This window comes from Tachyglossus aculeatus, chromosome X1 (assembly GCF_015852505.1).
Source record: "Tachyglossus aculeatus isolate mTacAcu1 chromosome X1, mTacAcu1.pri, whole genome shotgun sequence".
In the NCBI taxonomy this organism is placed as follows: domain Eukaryota; kingdom Metazoa; phylum Chordata; class Mammalia; order Monotremata; family Tachyglossidae; genus Tachyglossus; species Tachyglossus aculeatus.
The window spans coordinates 16,507,501-16,528,707 of NC_052101.1; the positions used below are offsets into that span (position 1 = coordinate 16,507,501).

The window sequence follows — 21,207 nt, forward strand, 5'->3', positions numbered from 1 at the left end:
TGCTCTGCACCCAGCAGGCACTCAATAGGTGCCACTGATCACCAGATAGAGACTTCAGAGGAAATAGCCATTTCCCCATTTGGATGCTTGTCTCTTCAGGATGTGGGATGCTGTGAGGGAAAAGGGAAGAACCCAAACTGCTGCCTGAACGAACAGAAAGACAATTCGGTAGGTGGGACCTGGTCCCGAATCTGTCCCTCATCTAGGAGGTTGTGCAATTCCCAGGCTGCCCATGTTGGTAGAATGCAGCTGTGCCAGGTGCCAAATGAGCTCAGAAGAGAGAATAATCTGCAGAATCTTCAGGGCAACTTCCCTCTGTTCAGGTCATAAATAATAATAAAAAATATGAGCACCATCAGGGAATAGTCCATCACTGACTCCTGAAACATTTCCCATCTCTTCCTTACATTCTTCCCCTTGGCCTGGACCAAGTTGGTTTTCCTTGGGGTTGGGGAGGGCTCTTTGGTGGAGGAGGGTGTGCAGACTGTTGACATGAAGATGCTGACTCCACTGATCCCTTTGCTCTGGCAGGTCATACTCTCGCCATCCTTGTTCAGTCCTGAAGAATTCCTGCCCTTAGATCCCACTCAGGAGCCCATCTTCCCACCGGAGCTGCTGGTAGGAAATCTTCCAGGGGACAGGAATCGACCTCTGGGACTTGGGTGGATGAAGACTGTAGTTCGACAGCGGGCGCTTAGTCCCTGTAAGAATACTTATTAATAATTATGATATTTAAGTACTTACTATGTGCCACACTTTGTTCTAAGTATTGGGGTAGATGTAGTCCCACATGGGGCTCACAGTCTTAATTCCCATTTTACAGATGAGGTAACTGAGGCCCAGGGAAGTGAAGTGCCTTGCCTGAGGTCATGCAGTGGATAAGTGAAAGAGCCGGATTAGAAGCCAGGGCTGTCTTATTCCCAGGCCCATGCTCTATCCACTAAGCCATGCTGTTTCTGGAGAAACCCCTTCCCAGGGTCTATGTACAGCTGGGGCCACTTCCCAGCCCCCTTCCTTGCCTGGAGCCAAAGGGTAGCTACAGTCTGTTGAGCTCAGAAGAATCAGCTCTGTGTCCTGTTCTCTGCCCTACTTGTATTTCCAGTCATCCATAGCCTTCTCAACTTAGAGAAGCAGCGTGGCTCAGTGGAAAGAGCCCGGGCTTTGGAGTTAAAGGTCATGGGTTCAAATCCCAGCTCTGCCAATTGTCAGCTGTGTGACTTTGGGCAAGTCACTTAACTTCTCTGGGCCCCAGTTCCCTCATCTGTAAAATGGGAATTAAGACTGTGAGCCTCACGTGGGACAAACGGATCACCTTGTATCCCCCCCAGTGCTTAGAACAGTGCTTTGCACATAGTAAGCCCTTAAATGCCAAAATTATTATTATTATTATTATTGTGTCTCATTCCCACCTCAAGCTGATCTGGGGCCACCAACTAATTCCTGCTACTCCTGCTACTCCCCAACGAATATCTATGTTCTCTGACCCCTCCTTCTGCTCTGGGCCCCCTACGCACACTGATCACATCAAGGGCAAAAACGTTCCTTGTGGGGTTCCTGCATTCATAGTTTCCATCTCCACGTCCACCACTGCAGTTCCATCTCAACTGTCATCAAACCTGAAACCTTTGGGCTCAGTTCTTCCTATCCAGTCTTTCTGCTTGATCCTTCTTCTGGACTCTGGGCACCTCCTATCTACACAAACGCCTCCTTTTTCACTCCGGTCCTATCCGTTCCTTTCCTGATGGCCCAAACCCCTTCCAGGCTCATTCACATTCATGTTTTAGCCTGCCTCCTGAGAAAGCTAGGCCGGGGCTAAATGGCGATGTCCCAAGGGCCTTGGGATATCTGAGAAAACCCGAGAGACAGAAAAATTGGTCCAGTTGAAAGATCAGAGATTGTTGACCTGGCCAAAGACTGGTCCCAAATGCGGCGAAATGTAAGGTGAAATCCTCTAACAGCAGCTCAGAGATGCCCCTCGGAGGCAGCTTCGTTTCCAGGGGGAGCGTGTGCTGTGGATCCAGGTGGCCACCTTGGAGGAGCTGCTGGACCTCAAAGCTCAGCACCCGGCAGCCGTGCTGGTGGTGGGGAACACCAGAGTGGGTAAGAGAAGACTTTATCCTTGGAGCCACAAAGTTGCACCGGTGTCTTCCTGGGTCAGGGCCCTAATTCTGTCACCCCGATTCTGCCAGCCCCGCAGCTTCTCTGAGCCTTTGAGCAACTCCTGCTCCTTTTCTAGCCACTTCTATGACCAACTGCTGGGCGGGAAGCCGGTCCGGGGAAGCCAAATGTTCAGTTGCCTTCAGGAGGTCCATGCTGCTGAAAGAGGAAATGGGGAGGGGAGCAGAGAAAGCCAAGGTCGGCTCAATCAATCAATCAATCAATCGTATTTATTGAGCGCTTACTATGTGCAGAGCACTGTACTAAGCGCTTGGGAAGTACAAATTGGCAACACATAGAGACAGTCCCTACCCAACAGTGGGCTCACAGTCTAAAAGGGGGAGACAGAGAACAGAACCAAACATACCAACAAAATAAAATAAATAGGATAGAAATGTACAAGTAAGATAAATAAATAAATAAATAAATAGAGTAATAAGTACGTACAACCATATATACATATATACAGGTGCTGTGGGGAAGGGAAGGAGGTAAGATGGGGGGATGGAGAGGGGGACGAAGGGGAGAGGAAGGAAGGGGCTCAGTCTGGGAAGGCCTCCTGGAGGAGGTGAGCTCTCAGCAGGGCCTTGAAGGGAGAAAGAGAGCCAGCTTGGCGGAGGGGTAGAGGGAGGGCATTCCAGGCCCGGGGGATGACGTGGGCCGGGGGTCGACGGCGGGAGAGGCGAGAACGAGGTACAGTGAGGAGATTAGCGGTGGAGGAGCGGAGGTTGCGTGCTGGGCAGTAGATGGAGAGAAGGGAGGTGAGGTAGGAGGGGGCGAGGTGATGGAGAGCCTTGAAGCCCAGGGTGAGGAGTTTCTGCCTGATGCGCAGATTGATTGGTAGCCACTGGAGATTTTTGAGGAGGGGAGTAATATGTCCAGAGCGTTTCTGGACAAAGATAATCCGGGCAGCAGCATGAAGTATGGATTGAAGTGGAGAGAGACACAAGGATGGGAGATCAGAGAGAAGCTGGTGCAGTAGTCCAGACGGGATAGGATGAGAGCTTGAATGAGCAGGGTAGCAGTTTGGATGGAGAGGAAAGGGCGGATCTTGGCAATGTTGCGGAGCTGAGACCGGCAGGTTTTGGTGACGGCTTGGATGTGAGGGGTGAATGAGAGAGCGGAGTGGAGGATGACACCAAGGTTGCGGGCTTGTGAGACGGGAAGGATGGTAGTGCCGTCAACAGAGATGGGAAAGTCAGGGAGAGGACAAGGTTTGGGAGGGAAGACAAGGAGCTCAGTCTTCGACATGTTGAGCTTTAGGTGGCGGGCAGACATCCAGATGGAGATGTCCTGAAGGCAGGAGGAGATGCGAGCCTGGAGGGAGGGGGAGAGAGCAGGGGCAGAGATGTAGATCTGGGTGTCATCAGCGTAGAGATGATAGTTGAAGCCGTGGGAGCGAATGAGGACACCAAGGGAGTGAGTGTAGATTGAGAACAGAAGGGGACCAAGCACTGAACCTTGGGGAACCCCCTCAGTAAGAGGATGGGAGGGGGAGGAGGAGCCTGCAAAAGAGACTGAGAAAGAACGACCGGAGAGATAAGAGGAGAACCAGGAGAGGACGGAGTCTGTGAAGCCAAGGTCAGATAGCGTGTTGAGGAGAAGGGGGTGGTCCACAGTGTCAAAGGCAGCTGAGAGGTCGAGGAGGATTAGGACAGAATATGAGCCGTTGGATTTGGCAAGCAGGAGGTCATTGGTGACCTTTGAGAGGGCAGTTTCCGTGGAATGAAGGGGACGGAAGCCAGACTGGAGGGGGTCGAGGAGAGAGTTGTTGTTGAGGAATTCTAGGCAGCGCGTGTAGACAACTCGCTGAAGGAGTTTGGAAAGAAATGGTAGGAGGGATATGGGACGATAACTAGAAGGTGAGGTGGGGTCAAGAGAGGGTTTTTTTAGGATGGGAGAGACATGGGCATGTTTGAAGGCAGAGGGGAAGGAACCAGTGGAGAGTGAGCGGTTGAAGATGGAAGTTAAGGAGGGGAGAAGGGATGGAGCGAGAGATTTCATAAGATGAGAGGGAATGGGGTCAGCAGCACAGGTGGCCGGAGTAGCACTTGAGAGGAGGGAGGAGAGTTCCTCTGAGGATACCGCTGGGAAGGATGGGAGAGTAGCAGAGAGTGTTGAGAGCCGGGGGGATGGAGAAAGCGGGGAAGAGACTTTGGGGAGGTCGGACCTGATGGATTTAATTTTGTTAATGAAGTAGGAGGCCAGATCGTTGGGGGTGAGGGAAGGAGGAGGGGGAGGAACCGGGGGCCTGAGAAGGGAGTTGAATGTACGGAAGAGCTGGCGGGGGTGATGGGCATGGGTGATGGGCATGGCTCCAGTCTGCCCCCACCCCCACCAGGCCTTGGCACACAATAGGCTATTTGAGGCCCTTGTCCCTACTGTGGGCTGGATCTGACAGCTTTTCTGGACAAACCTGGGTTTGTCCAGGCACGCTCCGTGGAGTCAACCTGCATCTCAGGTAGCCACATCTTGCTAAGGCAAAGACACGGAAGTATACCGGACTTGACTCGCTGCCCAGCTGCCGGGTGATCTCTGCTCCATGTCCGAGGAACTGCTGGGGAGGAGGCCTGAGCCCCATGGTGCCTTGGAAAAGGGTCTGGGACAAGCTCTGTGGCTTGTCTTGGGAATGGAGCACCACGGGCCCTGGGCAACCCGGAGACCAGCAGGGTTACTGGGACCCATGGGGTTTGTCCTTTTTTCCCTTCCAGGGATTGAGATGAAGTTTGATCACAAAGTGTACCCAGTCTTAGTTTGTCCGGCCTGGATCCCTGAGTTGAATGCTGTGGAGCACGGAACAGAGGGTGAGAGAGAGCCCCACGCTGTGCCCTGGGAAGAGGCCTCAACTTTGGCAAGTCCCCTCAGCCTCCGTCTTCCCATCTGTACAAGCTCACGCATCTGTATAAGAACTCTCTAAACTTTGTGATCAGCACGGGCCCAGTCCCTTAGCAGGAGAAGGGTTGTGTTACTCTGCCTCTCACCAGAGTCGGCCCCTAGAAGTGTCCGTGGATGCCTGAGCTTCATTTCTGGGCTCGGGGGCCTCCCAGGAACTTCCTGTCCCAACCCTAGCTTCGAAAGATGACCCATGCTTCCCATGCCTGTTACCCAGAGCAGGTTTTGTCTTGAATATTTCAAGGTGGGAGAGTCTGTATGAAACTCCTCCCTGCCCCGACTCGCTCAGATGAGGGTGGAGGAATTTGGGGGGCAGCGAGGTGATGCAGGTCTATGTCTCTCCATTCCCAGGTATCTCCTTTGGGGCCTCCTGCACCCTGAGCTCCATGGAGGAGACGCTTGCAGCGGCCGTGGCCAAGCTCCCTGCCCACAAGACGGCGGTGTTCCAGGGAATCTTGGAACAGTTACGCTGGTTTTCTGGGAAGCAGATCAAATCAGTTGCGGTGAGGGCCTAGGCCTAAGCTTTGGGCTGTGGTTGGGATCGGTAACTCACAACGCATCCCCCTGTCTCAGTGACTTGGGGTCCCACATCCCCCTTTCCTTCTGATAGAAAATGGTTTCAGGAGGAGAATGATTCAGAGGAAAGGCCAGAAATTAGGAATCGAGCACCGACTCTGAGTCCCCTCCGCCCCAAATCCTGACCTTCCTTTTCCCGCCCAAGTTTCAGTGGGGGTAGCCTGAAGAGGAGCATGCCACTCATTCATTCATTCATTTATTCATTCAATCGTATTTATTGAGTGCTTACTGTGTGCAGAGCACTGTACTAAGTGCTTGGGAAGTGAAGCAGCGTGACTCAATGGAAAGAGCATGGGCTTTGGAGTCAGAGGTCATGGGTTCAAATCCAGGCTCCGCCAATTGTCAGCTGTGTGACTTTGGGCAAGTCACTTAACTTCTCTGGGCCTCAAATTACTTCATCTGTAAAATGGGGATTAAAACTGTTAACCAACCCATGTGGGATAACCCGATAACCTTGTAACCTCCCCAGCGCTTAGAACTGTGCTTTGCACATAGTAAGCGCTTAATAAATGCCATTATTATCCAGTGCTTTGCACATAGTAAGTGCTTAATAAATGTCATTATTATCCAGTGCTTTGCACATAGTAAGTGCTTAATAAATGCTATTATTATCCAGTGCTTTGCACATAGTAAGCGCTTAATAAATGCCATCATCATTATTATTATTACAAGTTGGCAACATATAGGGGTGTTCTCTATCTAACAACAGGCTCACAGTGTAGAAGGGGGACACTCCTGCTGCTGCCCTTGCTGTGCCGGAGGTCTTGTAGCTGGAGTGTGGGTTCCCTGTGTGGGCCACAGCCCCACGGCCCTGAACCAACCAAAAAGCTCCCACCCCAATTCCCCAGGGGCGAGCTCTGACCCCTGACTCCACATTCTGCTTCCACATTCCTAGTCCATCGGGGGAAACGTCATGGCCGCCAGCCCGGCTTCAGACCTCAACCCCTTGTTCATGGCGAGTGGAGCCAAACTGACATTGGTGTCCAAAGGTGAGTTACGCACGTCAGCCACATCAGAGAAGCAGCGTGGCTCAGTGGAATGAGCATGGGCTTGGGCCTCAGAGGTCGTGGGTTCTAATCCCGGCTCTGCCACTTATCAGCTGACTATGGGCAAGTCACTTCACTTCTCTGGGCCTCAGTTACCTCAACTGTAAAATGAGAATGAAGACTGTGAGCCCCCCGTGGGACAAGATGATTACCCTGTATCTCCCCCAGTGCTTAGAACAGTGCTTGGCACATAGTAAGTGCTTAACAAATACCAACATTTGAAGGAGGAGTACCTGAAAGGAGAAACCGGGAACAGACTAATTCTCAGGGTTCATTCATTCATTCAATCGTATTTATTGAGCGCTTACTGTGTGCAGAGCACTGTACTAAGCACTTGTTCAGAGTGGACAGGTCTGGTCTGTCTGTCCACTTGAGGTCGGAGTGAACTGTGATGCCCAAGGCCACCTCGATTCTCATCTGCCCAACTCGAGGGGAGGGTGAGCAAAGTGGATTTCCCCATCAGGACCCCAGAACTGGCCCAGAGCCACAAATTGGGAAAGTGGAATTAGAGCAATGAAAAACCTCCTTGTCACTAATCCCAGGGACCCAATTGGGCACTTCTAGTGCCTCAAGGTGGAGGAGCCCTAATCTTCCCCCACTAAGCTAGTCACCTCCTTAACTTTAAATCTTCCCTGCACCTAGACACCACACTGCACTACTATCTTAGAGTGGAGTTAGATGCCAAGCTGACAGAGTGCCATGGGAGCCCTGTTTGCTTCAGCCTGAGGTGTTTTATTGCTGCCCAGGAAAGAGAAGAACCATCCGGATGGATCACACGTTCTATAAGGGCTCCAGAAAGACGATCCTCACCCCAGAGGAGATACTCCTCTCTATCCAGATTCCCTACAGTGGAGAGGTAAGGGCAAGAACCAACTGAACCAGAATGCTAGTGGCTTAGCTGGTCATTTGAACTCAAATCTGGGGCCTGTCAGTAAGCTAAAGTGTCACTTGCTTTTTGCACTAATGACCAGTCTTTGATCCATCACTCCTATCATCTTGGAGAATTATCCCTCTGTGGGTCGTGGTCAGGATGAGCAATTCTCTGGATCAAATCTCCAGTCTGCTGAAATTGTCCTTATTTCCCCCTTATTTGAAGGGGCTAGAGATCCAAGAAGCAACGAAGGAGGCTGGGGTAAGGATGGATCTGTGTTCATCCCTGTTTCTCAGGGAGGGCCCAAAGTCATACACTTTATTGCTCTGATGTTTATTGCTTCCTCTAACCATCCTGGCTGCTCCCTGGTGTTGGAAGTTGTTTTGTTGTTTGCTCTAGGATGAATACTTCTCCGCCTTCAAGCAAATCTCCCGCCATGATGTGACCTGTGGAATGAGAGTCCTGTTCAAGCAGGGTACCATGCAGGTGCAAGAGTTGGAGATGAGTTTTGGGGGACTGGGAGATAGAATCCTGCAGGCCCCAGAGACCAGCAGAAAGCAGACGGGAAGGTAAGAGAATCCTAAATGGCCGTCCTGTAATGGAGCTGGTGGGTAGAAGAGAGCCCTCCACTAACATATTGGCAGAGTTTGCTGCTGTTCCGGCTGCCATTTTCCCACTTTCCTGGACTGCCATGGAATGGGACCTCTGCCTTCCATCCCTCCCTTGGGCCTCTCTCAGGCTTTCCCTCCTCTTTCCCCGGGCAGAGACTGGGACGAGTCGTTGCTGGCGGATGTGTGTGCTGGGCTGGAGGAGGAGTTCCGCCTGGCTCCCGATGCGCCGGGTGGGATGGTGGAGTTCCGGCGCACGCTCACCCTCAGCTTCTTCTTCAAGTTCTACCTCACCGTGCTCCTGAAACTCAACAAGAAGAGCATCGGAGAGGTCAGTGGCGTTTGTCCTGGTCAGAGCAGAGACCATCCATGGCTGTGCTCCTCTGGTCCCTCTCCTCCCCTGCCCCACCCTTTTTGACTCCCCTCAACCTCCTCTGATCCACTTTCTCTCTCTCTCCAACCACAGTCTCCACTGCTTTAATCCCACTATAGAAATGGGGGCAGGGACCCATCCCTTCCACTCAGGATCACGTGGGGAATCTCTTCTTCCCTCTCTCCTTCCTTTTCTCAGCTCTCTTCTTCACTCTCCTTCTCCCTCCATACCCTCTCTCATAATTTAGCTCGCCTGACTCCGGATGGACTGCTGCATTCTAGAATGAGGGAGGGGAGTGGAGAGAGGGACGAAAGGTGTGTGAGAGCTCAAGGGGAGCTCAACCACTACTATCTATGGGGAAGCAGCATGGCATAGTGGACAGAGCATGGACTTGGGTGTTCGAAGGTCATGGGTTATAATCCTGCTCTGCCACTTGTCTTCTGTGTGGCCTTGGGCAAGTCACTTTACTTCTCTATGCCAGTTACCTCATCTGTAAAATGGGGATTAAGACTGTGAGCCCCACGTAGGCAAGCGCTTAGTACAGTGCTCTGCACACAGTAAGTGCTCAATAAATACGATTGATGACAACCTGATCACCTTGTTTCCCCCCCCCACCAGTGCTTAGAACAGTGCTTTGCACATAAGTGCTTAACATGCTATTATTATTATTGCTATTATTCATCACTAATGCTTTGTACAATGCCTGGCACAAAGTGGACACTTAAATACCACAGTTATTATTATTATTATTATTATTATTATTATTATTATTATTATTCTTCACTTTCTATGTGCCAAGCCCTGGATAAAGTGCTTGGGAGAATAAAATAAAACTAGTGGGCATTTTCCTTGCCCTCAAGGGTCTTAAAACCTAGTAGAGGAAGACAGATACTAAATTAATTACAGATAGGAGAAAGAAGAAGAGAATATGTATATGAATTATTGCTTAAGTAAAAAGTAGGAAAGATGTGTAAAAACGTGTTCTGCGATTGTGCAAGTTGATAAGGGCTTAGGTGAAATGCTGGGGAAGAAGTAGGATAAGTCTAAGGTGGGAAGCTAAGAAATCATTTGGCGAAGGCTTCCCAGAGGAGATGGGCTTTGAAGATGGGCAGAGCACTGCTCCGTCAAGTTTGGAGAGGGAGGCAGTGAGCAAGAGGTTGACAACAGGATGTTAATCTTGCCATTTCCCTCCATGCACCTCTGTTTTGCTGATGTGTTTATATCTGTAATTCTATTTATTTATATTGATGCCTGTTAACTTGTTTTGATGTCTGTATCCCTCCTTCTAGACTGTGAACCCGTTGTTGGGTAGGGTCCGTCTCTATATGTGGCTGACTTGTCGTTCCCAAGTGCTTAGTACAGTGCTCTGCACACAGTAAGCGCTCAATAAATACAATTGAATGAATGAATGAATGTAAGTGTCCCATAGCTCACCCTCCTCCTCGCATTTAATTTCACATACATGTTGGGACAGTCATTCTTTCTCCATCTCGCCCACCTCTGCCCAGTTGGCTGAGAATGAGGGGAGGCAGGGACAGATCCATGGTCCATGGCTGATTCCCGAATGCTTAGCCCTGCAGCCAGGCTGGGAGAGGGATCCCAGCCCATTCAGTCCAAGCCCTTGTAGCTCTCCCTACAGATCCTCCTGGAAAGAGAAATTTCCCCACGGCAGAGACCCCAGCCATCACACTGAAAGGGTGGGCCAGCTTTTCTAGAATGTGAAGTACAGAGAGGACCAAGCAAGGGTGTGAGGGCACTGAGGGAAAGGACCTGAGGAAAGTCGGGCCAGCGGAAAAGAGAAACAACAAAGGGAGCAAAAGTTTGACCCATCTTGTGCTCTGCTCTCTGTCCCGTGCAGGAGTGTGGAAACCTGGACCCCACCTGTGTCAGCGCCACCGCTCGCTTTCACAAAGACCCCCCGGCCAACGTCCAGCTTTTCCAGGTAAGGGGAGGAACCCCCCACATGGACAACTCTGAGTCGAGGTGAGTGGTGAATTATGTTTGGTCAGTAATGGTGGGGTATTGGGGGATGGGGGCTCAGGAAATAATCCAAAGTGACTGCACACCTCTGGATGGACAAGGATAGACTCAGATTCAGATTGATATCCAAACTGTCCCTGATTCACCTCCCTGTTATCACCGTTCACACTTACACCTCTGCCTGTGTTCATCATGGCCGGCCTGGTGGTGGGGGGAAGGGAACTTTTCCCATCCTTCCTCACTTCTGTTGTCTCCCACATCCTCCCCACCTTCTCCTTTCCTCGCTCCCTTAGCCACCCTGTCGAAGGGCTCGGACCTCGACTGCCAGAGAGACCCAGGAAACCTTCCCACGGAGTTTCCCCAGACCCTGATTGGCCCCACTTTGGTTCCAGGAGGTGCCCAGGGGGCAGTCTGAGGAAGACATGGTGGGCCGGCCCCTGCCCCACCTCGCAGCTGCCAGGCAGGCCTGTGGGGAGGCTGTGTACTGCGACGACATCCCCCTGTATTCCAACGAGCTCTACCTGCGACTGGTCACCAGCACCAAGGCCCACGCCAGGATCAAGTGAGTGTAGCCGAGATTTGGGCGTGTTGGGGGTTAGGATCACTGCTCCACAGGGGCCACGATGGGGCCATCAATGCTCAGGTCAAAGGCATCAGCCCGAGAATCCCCCACGATGCAGTGTGACAAGTCAGAGAGTGGATGTGACTCACATCCTTGGGGTAATCTCAGAAGGCAAAATGATAATATGCAATGAATGTTGTAATTATGCCTCCTCATCCTGGAAGGAATCCTGCTTAATTGAGAAGGTTGGAGGGAGTGGAATTGGGTGAGTAGAGCAGTGAGTCAGAAACTCAGCATCCTCTTGCTACCTCTCTGAGATGATGATAATAATAATAATAGTAATGGCATTTGTTAAGCGCTTACTATGTACAAAGCACTGTTGTAACTGCTGGGGAGGTTACAAGGTGATCGGGTTGTCCCACGTGGGGGGGTTTAACAGTTTTAATCCCCATTTTACACATGAGGTAACTGAGGCCCAGAGAAGTTAAGTGACTTGCCCGAAGTCACACAGCTGACAATTGGCGGAGCCTGGATTTGAACCCGTGACCTCTGACTCCAAAGCCCGGGCTCTTTCCACTGAGCCACGCTGCTTCTGTAATGAATGAAGACTACCTTATTATGATTGTTGTTATTCATTATAATTATTATAATTATTCATTATTCTAATGAATGAAGACCACCTTATGAAGACCACAGTCACTAAACGATAACAACGAAGTGAAAAAGAAGCAGCGTGGCTCAGTAGAAAGAGCATGGGTTTGGGAGTCAGAGGTCATGGGTTCTAATCTCGACTCCGCCACTTGTCAGCCGTGTGACTTTGGGCAAGTCACTTAACTTCTCTGTGCCTCAGTTACCTCATCTGTAAAAAGGGGATTAAGACGATGAGCCCCATGTGGGACAATCTGATCACCTTGTATCCGCCCCCGGCGCTCAGAACAGTGCTTCGCACATAAGAATCACTTAACAAATACCATCATCATTATTACTATTGCTATTATTAAAAAGCAAAGGAATCACATCTATAGGCCCTATCTAATAAAAGCTGTTAGTGAGTCCTGTACATGTTCGTTCATTCATTCAATTGTATTTATTGAGTGCTTACTGTGTGCAGAGCACTGTACTAAGCTCTTGGGAAGTACAAATCATTATTAAATAATCTTCTAAACAAGGTAATAGTTTTCAGCGGTAATTCCTTGATTATGGACATCTCTCTTGGTAGTTTTACGTGATTCAAAGTTGAGGCTTCCCCAGTTTCTGAAAATCCACAGCTTCTATTTTAGTTTACATATTGAAAAGGTACTTATTGTGCAGGAGTAAACCAAGAAGGCAGTGGCTTCTGTAACCAAGTTTTTGAGCTTGCGTTTGTTTCAGGATGTCATCTTTAACTCCCTTCTCCCAACAGGGCTAGAGAAAGATGGTCGTTCTTTTCGAGCAAAGAGTTGCCAATTTATGGTAGACTTGTGAAAATTGTCTGTTTGTGAAACTGGTCAAAAGAGAATGAGAATTCTATTTTCAGATTTTGCCACTGAGGTTGGAAACTCTTTCAGTGAGGTATTTGGGGTGCAGGGGACCTGCAGAAAGGCTGACAGCTTGGTCTGGTGTCAGTAGAGTTGAATTCTAGTCCTGGCTCTACCTCTGACTGACTCAGATAACTTTGGACAACTTAACTCCTTGCATTTCAGTTTCTGCATGTGTACAGTAGGAGTAGTTCCTGCCCACCACTTCCTCATTGGAATGTTGGAAAAACAAAATGAAATAGTGTGTGTGAAAACACTCTGAGCTCTTAGAAGGATAAGTCCAAGATAAAACTCTGTTTGTTTCTCAGCTTGATGGAGACATTACTTCTAACAATATGCATGCGTATAGCCTTCTTTGGAGAAACAAAATCTCCTGATTGTGACAGTTCTAAATTGATCCCAATGCATAATGAATCCAAAATCTCCAATTCTGTAATACAGTAAAGTATGTAGAATGACCTCAGTCTCCAAACCTTCATTTTCTGTTGGCTTTACTCTGATGGAGGGTCTTCAATCTCCACATTTCAACCTCTGTACCAGCCCCTTGTGTACTTATCTTTAAATTATTTATTATAAATTACTTATTCATATTATTGTCTGTCCCCCTTTAGACCGTAAGCTCATTATGGGAAGGGAACATGTTTGCCAGCTCTCTTGTATTATTCTCTCCCAAGCTCTTAGAACAGTGCTCTGCACATGGAAAGCGCTCAATAAATGCCATTGATTGATTGATTGCTGGGTCCAGCTGGAGGGGACTGGCAGGGCAGCTACCAGGGCTTGGTTCCTGGCAGTGGCAACTCATGCGACGAGGGAATTGGGTTCCCTTGGCTCTGCCAGGGCTGACCCAGCCCAGCCCTGTAGAATGGACAGCCTTCCACCGAGATAAGGGGTTGGGGTCTCCTCCCCACGTACGTGACTCCTCCCCACAGATCGATCGATACGTCGGAAGCCCAGAATGTCCCCGGATTTGAGTGCTTCCTCTCGGCCGATGATATTCCTGGGAGCAACATCACTGGGATGGGTAGTGATGAAACAGTCTTTGCTAAGGATGAGGTATGGTGTGGAATGGAGGGAGGTTCTCCTGAAATGTCTAAAGAGGGAAGTGAGAGGAATTTTCATTCGGTTGGAAATTGGCCTGTGGGCATGGAGTGGGAACCAGTGGGACTGAAACCAGTCTGGAGATGGTGGGCCTGCGGGAGAATGCGGAGAAAGTTGAAGTGACAGCTTCTGAGGAGCTGGGAACTGACTAAGACAGCAATTATTTCAGGGCTGTTGTTAGAAAACCGATTGGAGCTTCTTGGCTCCTGAAAGCTTCTGTACCTCAGTTACCTCATCTGTAAAATGGGGATTAAAAGTGTGAGCCCCAGGTGGGACAACCTGATTACCCTGTATCTACCCCAGTGCTTAGAATAGTGCTTGGCACATAGTAAGCACTTAACAAATACCATTATTATTATTATTAGTATTATTCTGTTGGTCAGGTGGAATATTGGGTCCATGGCTTTGAGGACCAGAACCAAATCAATACTTTTAATCAGAATAGGCATCACATATATGCCCGGGGAAGCTTGGCAATGGAGTCTGTGTGTCTGTTTGTAGGTCACTTGCATCGGGCACATCATCGGAGCCGTGGTGGCCGACACCCCTGAGCATGCCCAGAGAGCTGCTAGAGCCGTGAAGATCGCCTACGAGGAACTCCCTGCAATCATCTCGATGGAGGTGGGCTACTCCTGGCCCTGCCCTCCCAGTCCCTCGCTGCCCGCCCCATCCTCCCCAAATTGCTTTCCAGCTCAGTGATTGCTGGTCGTGGTGCTTGCCCCCTCTGTGTGGCTGTGGAGTTTACTCTGGAGGAGGAGGCTGCCCCTCACCCTGCCAATAACTCCCTCCCTCAATCCCAGTGAGCATGATGAGCGAGAGATAAAGGGTGCTACAGCTCTGAGAGTTTCACATTCTCTTTCCCCTCCTGCTGTTTCAACTGCTATGATAACCCAGTGTTCCACTCTCACTTTTCAGGATGCCCTGAAGAAAAACTCATTTTACGATAGTGGCCCTCTGCTGAAGATTGAGAAAGGAGACCTGCAGAAGGGATTTGCTGATGCTGAGCACATCCTCGAAGGTGCTGGGAGAATGTTCTAGAAGTATCACGGAGGCTGAGCTTTGTCTGAGAAGATGACATATAATCACCACGGCCTCAGTGGAAATCTCCCCCGTATTGGCAAATCCCTGAGCTCCCGACTGTAAGGGACCACAGGAAGTCACTCAGTCCATCCCTCTGCCTCCAGGCAGGACTCCACCTATACCAGTCAGTCAGAGAGTGGTTTCTCTGTTCCAGAGAGAGCAGTCTAAGGGAGGAGATTCCATGGGTGAATATGATCATGTCTTCCGTGAATCAGCACTTAAGAGGAAGGTTTTTCTCTCAGCCAATCCAAAACTCTGCTGCTTTTACAGGGTCCTTTTCCTTCTCAGTGGCCTTTTCCTCTTGCAAATGGCCTTTGTTCAGAAACCTTCTGAGCTCCAGATCTCCACTGTCTTCTTGTGCACCCTAGTCTTCTCCCAGCTTGTATTTGTGGTGTTTTCTCCCCAAGAAACTGACTCCTTTTAAGTGCCTGTGCTTGCTGAGCTCCCCAGCTTACCCACTGGTCCAGATTCAGCCTCTGTGCTACTGATGGCTTCATCTCCCATTGCCTTTCTAGGAGAGGTCTACATGGGTGGACAGGAACACTACTATCTGGAGACTCAGTGCACCATTGCGGTCCCAAAAGGAGAAGAAGAAGAGATGGAGCTCTTTGTGTCCACCCAGAACATAAACCTGACACAGGTGACCAACTGGCCGGGTTGGACTTTGGAGGACAGAGGAGGGAAAAGAGGGAGAGACAGAAAAGGATGCCAGAAAAATATGACGACGTAAAGGGCCTGTGATCTGAGCCCCTTCTCTAAGTCCGTTATCCCTCTTTTTCCCCAGGGCTATGGAGATCCTCCCTCTCCATTACCCTCGAGTGCTACCACCATGTCCCTCCCACTGACTGCGCTTCTCTCCCAGATCACTATACAACACTCATTCTCATCTCTCCTCTCCTCCCTCTGGCTTCCTCTGTCCCTCCCCATCAAGCTAAAACTCCTCCAATCACCTCACGGCTCTCCACCCCTTCACCCCACCTTACCTGTCTGCTCTCTTCACTGGCTATTCCTCAACTGGCTCTCTCTGTTCCTCCCAAAGAATCCTCTTAACTGTACCTTGCTTTCAGCTCTCCCTCCTTCACTCAAGTAGCAGGGCTTAGTATACCTATCCCCAACACTCTTCTATATATGTCTATTGAATTATACATTCAATGATTTATTTTTACTCCACCTGTAAAATATATATGTATATATATATTTATATAATTAGTAATTACTATAGTAATAGTATATTATAGTAATTACTATATAGTATACTATAGTGTGTATATATGTATTACTATAGTACTATACTATACTTGTATCTATAGTATCTATATGTACATTCATTTAATTGTATTTATTGAGCACTTACTGTGTGCAGAGCACTGTACTAAGTGCTTGGAAAGTACAATTCCACAACAGAGACAATCCCTGCCCACAATGGGTTCACAGTCTAGAAGGGGGGAGACGGATATCAAAACAAGTAAATGGGCAGCAGTAGCATCAATATAAATAAACAGAATTATAGATATATCCATATCAATAATAGAAAGAAATAGAATGATAAATATGTACATATATACACAAGTGCCGTGGGGTGGGGACTGGGGTAGAGCAGAGGGAGCGAGTCGGAGTGATGCGGAGGGGAGGGGGAGCAGGGGAATGGGGGGCTTAATCTGGGAAGGCCTCCTGGAGGAGGTGAGCCTTCAGTAGGGCTTTGAAGGGGGGAAGTGTGATTGTTTGGCAGATTTGAAGAGGGAGGGCATTCCAGGCCAGAGGTAGGACATGGGCCAGGGGTCGAAGGTTGGACAGGCGAGAATGAGGCACAGTGAGAAGGTATATATTTACTATATATCTACATCTCTAATATATATAGATATATTTGTCTCCACACTTCAAAGCATACAACCCTCTGGTCAGGGACTACTTTCCATGTGCATATTAATTAGTCAATGTCAGTTGTGTTTATTGATCACTTACAGTGTGCAGGGCGCTTGGGAGAGTATGATATAACAATAATAATAATGATGATGGTATTTAAGCGTTTACTCTGTGCAAAGCACTGTTCGAAACGCTGGGGGGAATACAAGGTGATCAGGTTGTCCCTCGTGGGGCTCACAGTCTTAATCCCCATTTTACAGATGAGGTAACTGAGACACAGAGAAGTTAAGTGACCTGCCCAAATTCACACAGTTGACAAGTGGAGGAGCCAGGAGTAGAACCCATGACCTCTGACTGCCAAGGCCGTGCTTTTTCCACTAATAGCCGACACATTCCCTGCCCATAATGAGCCTACTGTCAAGTGGGGGAGACAGACAATTACATGTAAATAAATTACAGACATGTACATAAGTACTGTGGGGACAAATAAAGGGAGCCAGTCAGGGTGATGCAAATGGGAGTGGGAGAAGAGAAAAGGAGGACTTAGGGAAGGCCTCTTGGAGGAGATGTTCCATTATATCAAGTGGCCACTCAATATTAGTAGTATGCTTTTACTACAATTTGAACTTCTGAGGACCTGGGGAGGGGATAATGTTGTCTGAAACTCCCAACATCCCCATCATCAATGACATGTAGGTGCCTAGTTTTTCATTCATTCAGTAGTATCTAGTACTTCCACAGAGCACCTATGCCCATGAAAGTGTATAGCAGAGTACATGACAATTCCTTACAGCCTAATGATGCCAGGCCCAGAGAGACTCTTGGCTCTGTGGACTCGAAACAGCTGTGCCTGGCCCAGGGTAGAGCCTGAATTTGCTGCTAGTGAACACAGTGAATTTAGGTCAGGCTCCCAGCTGCCGGTCTGAAACGAGCTCTGACTGCTATTGGCTTTGTCGGGGTTGACCTTGATGCCCAGACATTTTCAGGGGTGTCTTCTTCCCACAGCGCTTTGTTGCCAAAGTCTTGGGTGTCCCACTGAACCGGATTGTAATTCGTGTGAAGAGACTGGGAGGGGGATTTGGAGGAAAGGAGTCCAGAAACACTCTATTGTCCACAGTGGTGGCCCTCGCTGCCCACAGGTAGGTGCCAAGCACAGGTTCTCGGGGGGGCTGGCAGCCTATAGAAGGGAATGACGTTCTTGTGGGAACACAAGGCAGGGCCTGGGAGCGGGGCTGGGAGAGGCCGGAAGGGTGGTAAAGGTTGGGGTGTCTCTCCCAGGACTGGCCGTCCCGTACGCAGCATGCTGGACCGAGATGAAGACATGCTGGTGATGGGCGGAAGGCATCCCTTCATGGCCCGCTATAAGGTAAGGGATGGACGGGACCCCTGACAGGGCTGGCAGCAGAGAGTGCTTAGGAGGGACTGAGTGGGGCATCTGCAGTCTGCAGAGTCCCCAAATGGGAGCACTAGAGTGTTGCTGTCCAGAGTTTCTTCAGTTATGCCCCAGGCAGGCTCCTTTCTGGCAGGGTGTCCCAGAATACAAGCAGCTAGGTCTGCCACAAAAATTCATTGCTATCCTCTGGGAAGCACAGAAATTCCACGATCAGATGACCAGGGCCTTGCCACCAACTCAGTCGAATTCAGTTTCTTTACCTTTCTGCTCTTCAATTTCCCACTCTGGGAGATGAAGTCAGTGGTGGCTGAGGCTGAGTGTCATCCACTCTGCAAATCTGAAAATCTCTCTAAGACAGAGTATTATTGTTACCGGTACTAGACTGGCACCCAGGTTCAGGCTGCTTAGGTGAAATGTCCCCAACTTTGTAGCTTCTGCCAACCCTATGTGGTTCCCTGGGATAAAGGCAGCTTTTAGATACTAATCATCTCGCTTGGAATTTCTTTCTCCAGGAGTATGTGGGTGGAGAGGAATAGAGAGTCAATGTATTAGGACACACCAGTGGTTGAGAGAGCTCCAGAAGGTTTCCTTTACATCCCTTGGTCCCTTTTGCTTCCCTATTAGGTCGGCTTCATGAAGAATGGGAAAGTGGTGGCTTTGGAAGTTGATCACTACAGCAACGCGGGAAACAGCATAGATTTCTCGAAGCGTGTAAGAAGGGCCCCAACGTCTGGAATCTTGGTGGGATAGAGGAAGCTACAGGTTGTTCCCCAGATACTAAGGAACTGACATTGAAGGCAGGACAGTGTGGGTTGTTGTTATTGGGGGGTCATTTTAATAGAATTATTTACCCAAGTAATATGTGCAAGCCACTGTTCCAAGCATTTGAGTGACTTGAGCAGATCGGACGTAATTCCTGTCCCACATGTGGCTCATATTCTGAGTAGCTGGTTTGGTTCCTTGGACTGAGAGTCAGAAGACTGGGACTCTGTTCTGGCTTGTGGAGATGGGTAGGGATTTGAGGCAAGTGGGTCAGAAACAATGAGCTAGATCCTCTCCTGTGCACTGCAAGAGTGAAGGAAGAATGTGTGGTTTCATCGTGAAGCTGTGTTCAGAAACTGAGGATTCTGGGAGGTGTTATCACCAAACCTGATGCTTTCCAGATGGCAGGAAACTGTCATAGAACCAGCAGTGCAGATTTGGAGAATTCCTGGGTACCTGTGGCTAGTTCTTGTCTGCTTCCTCTTGTCCTGCTCTGGGCCATATGTCCTGACTTGACTGCATGGTTCTGGAAGGACTTGGTGGGATGTAGCCTTGCCACTCTGGAAAATTGCAGGCTGAGTGGGGCCATGGTTGAAGGTTACCCAATCATGAAGACTGTTAACATAGCCAACAAGGAGTTGTTATTCATCAAATTCCACATCAAGTGAATGGTTGTGGGGAAGGGCAGGAATCCTAGAAAACCTGACACTGGTAAGTTCAAACAAACTCTAGACTGTAAACTCCTCGTAGGCAGGGATCATGCCTACCAACTCTATTGTAATTTACTCTCCCAAGCAATTACTGCAGTGATTTGCGCATAGCAAGCGATCACCAAATACCATTGATTGATCAAACGAAACACTTTTTCACACACAAAGTGGTAACTGCATGGAATCGTTTACTACAGAAAGTTGTGCAGGTGACAATTATCAGTAGGTTCATGAAAGTAGGACAAATTCATGGACAAGAGGTTTATAATAGAGTACCAGGGGAATGGGGATGTTAAATGGTTCATTGATAATATACAATAATGATATAGAAGAGGTTAGAAGAGGTGGATGATAGAAGAGGTTAACGCTTGCTAACTATAGTGGAGGATGGAGCTAATTGTCTGTAAAGGGCTCAGGGCTCTGAGCTCCACAGGGAAACTGTAATGGACCACCCAGTCTACAGTCTGTTGGATTTGCTGGTTGAGTTTCTGCCTCAAGGGAGCCCTTCTGCCTCTAGCCCAAATGTGCCCTGCACAGAGTAAACCATATTATAATCGTCTCTGTCATCTGTCATTTAAACTTTAGTTTGGGCTGAGAGCCTCCAGCCACAGAGCTGCTAATGTAACCTTCAAAGCCCACTTGCAGAAAGCAGGCTCTCCTCACTTGGAGGGTTTCCATGGTATAATCCCACAGCCTGGAAACGCACATGAGTAACATTTAAGGATTTTCATCAGGAGAAGCAGCATGGCTCAATGGAAAGAGCATGGGCTTTGGAGTCAGAGGTCATGGGTTCCAATCCCTTCTCTGTCACTTAGCAGCTGTGTGACTTTGGGCAAGTCACTTAACTTCTCTGGGCCTCAGTAACCTCAACTGTAAAAAGGGGTTTAAGACTGTGAGCCCCCTTGGGACAACCTGATCACCTTGTAACCTCTGCAGCACTTAGAACAGTGCTTTGCACATAGTAAGTACTTAATAAATGCCATCATTATTATTATCAACCAGAAGACTTTTCTAGGGGAGCCAGTGGATAAACACATAGCTTTTTCCTGTCCTTCATCTCTCTTTCCAGATTTTGGAGTCAGCCGTATTCAACATGGACAATTGCTATAAAATCCCCAACATCCGGGGTACCGGGAAACTTTGCAAGACCAACCTCCCCTCCAACACGGCCTTCCGGGGCTTCGGGTCACCCCAGGGGATGTTCATAGCTGAGTCCTGGATGAGTGAAATTGCTGTGAAGTGTGGCCTCCCGCCTGAGGAAGTAAGTAAGGGACTTGGGACAGACATCCTGAGGAGAGACTTCACTCCTGTCACTCCCCACAGAGACACACTAATTGCTTCCTAAAATGGGGCAGTTTGGAGGAGGGAGAGAGGAAGGTGGTTGGCACAGTTTTGGTGGTGGGGAGAGGGATGTGGTTGAGAGGATTTCGGAGGGGGCGGAGAGAGTGAGATATGCCCGCAGTGCTGGGCCAAAGTCCCTGCATTTCCTGCCACACTGATCCTCTGTCTGCCTTGGGGCAGGTGCGGAGACTGAATATGTACGAGGACGGAGACCTGACTCACTATAACCAGAAACTGGAGGGGTTCACGCTGCCCCGGTGCTGGTCAGAGTGCCTGGAGAGCTCCCAGTACCATGCCAGGAGGAGGGAAATCGAGACGTTTAACAGGTCAGCGGGGGAGAGACCATCCCTGGGCAGTGCAGCCTGCTGTGACCATCCA

The 21,207-nt window shown here is 49.3% G+C and overlaps 1 protein-coding gene across 1 annotated transcript in view; it reads left to right on the forward strand.

The window, feature by feature from the left end:
* LOC119919574 (xanthine dehydrogenase/oxidase-like) overlaps nt 1-21,207 on the forward strand; it is a 52,942-nt gene that overhangs the window by 17,697 nt on the left and 14,038 nt on the right. Inside the window, exons 8-27 of the mRNA XM_038740113.1 lie at nt 100-168; nt 532-618; nt 1,959-2,100; nt 4,869-4,961; nt 5,401-5,552; nt 6,521-6,614; nt 7,418-7,527; nt 7,942-8,111; nt 8,307-8,481; nt 10,382-10,465; nt 10,896-11,065; nt 13,512-13,635; nt 14,182-14,301; nt 14,596-14,698; nt 15,276-15,400; nt 17,629-17,762; nt 17,902-17,989; nt 18,641-18,727; nt 20,558-20,749; nt 21,010-21,155. Coding sequence (XP_038596041.1) covers nt 100-168; nt 532-618; nt 1,959-2,100; nt 4,869-4,961; nt 5,401-5,552; nt 6,521-6,614; nt 7,418-7,527; nt 7,942-8,111; nt 8,307-8,481; nt 10,382-10,465; nt 10,896-11,065; nt 13,512-13,635; nt 14,182-14,301; nt 14,596-14,698; nt 15,276-15,400; nt 17,629-17,762; nt 17,902-17,989; nt 18,641-18,727; nt 20,558-20,749; nt 21,010-21,155 — 2,465 coding nt within the window. The remainder of the gene's footprint in view (nt 1-99; nt 169-531; nt 619-1,958; nt 2,101-4,868; nt 4,962-5,400; nt 5,553-6,520; nt 6,615-7,417; nt 7,528-7,941; nt 8,112-8,306; nt 8,482-10,381; nt 10,466-10,895; nt 11,066-13,511; nt 13,636-14,181; nt 14,302-14,595; nt 14,699-15,275; nt 15,401-17,628; nt 17,763-17,901; nt 17,990-18,640; nt 18,728-20,557; nt 20,750-21,009; nt 21,156-21,207) is intronic.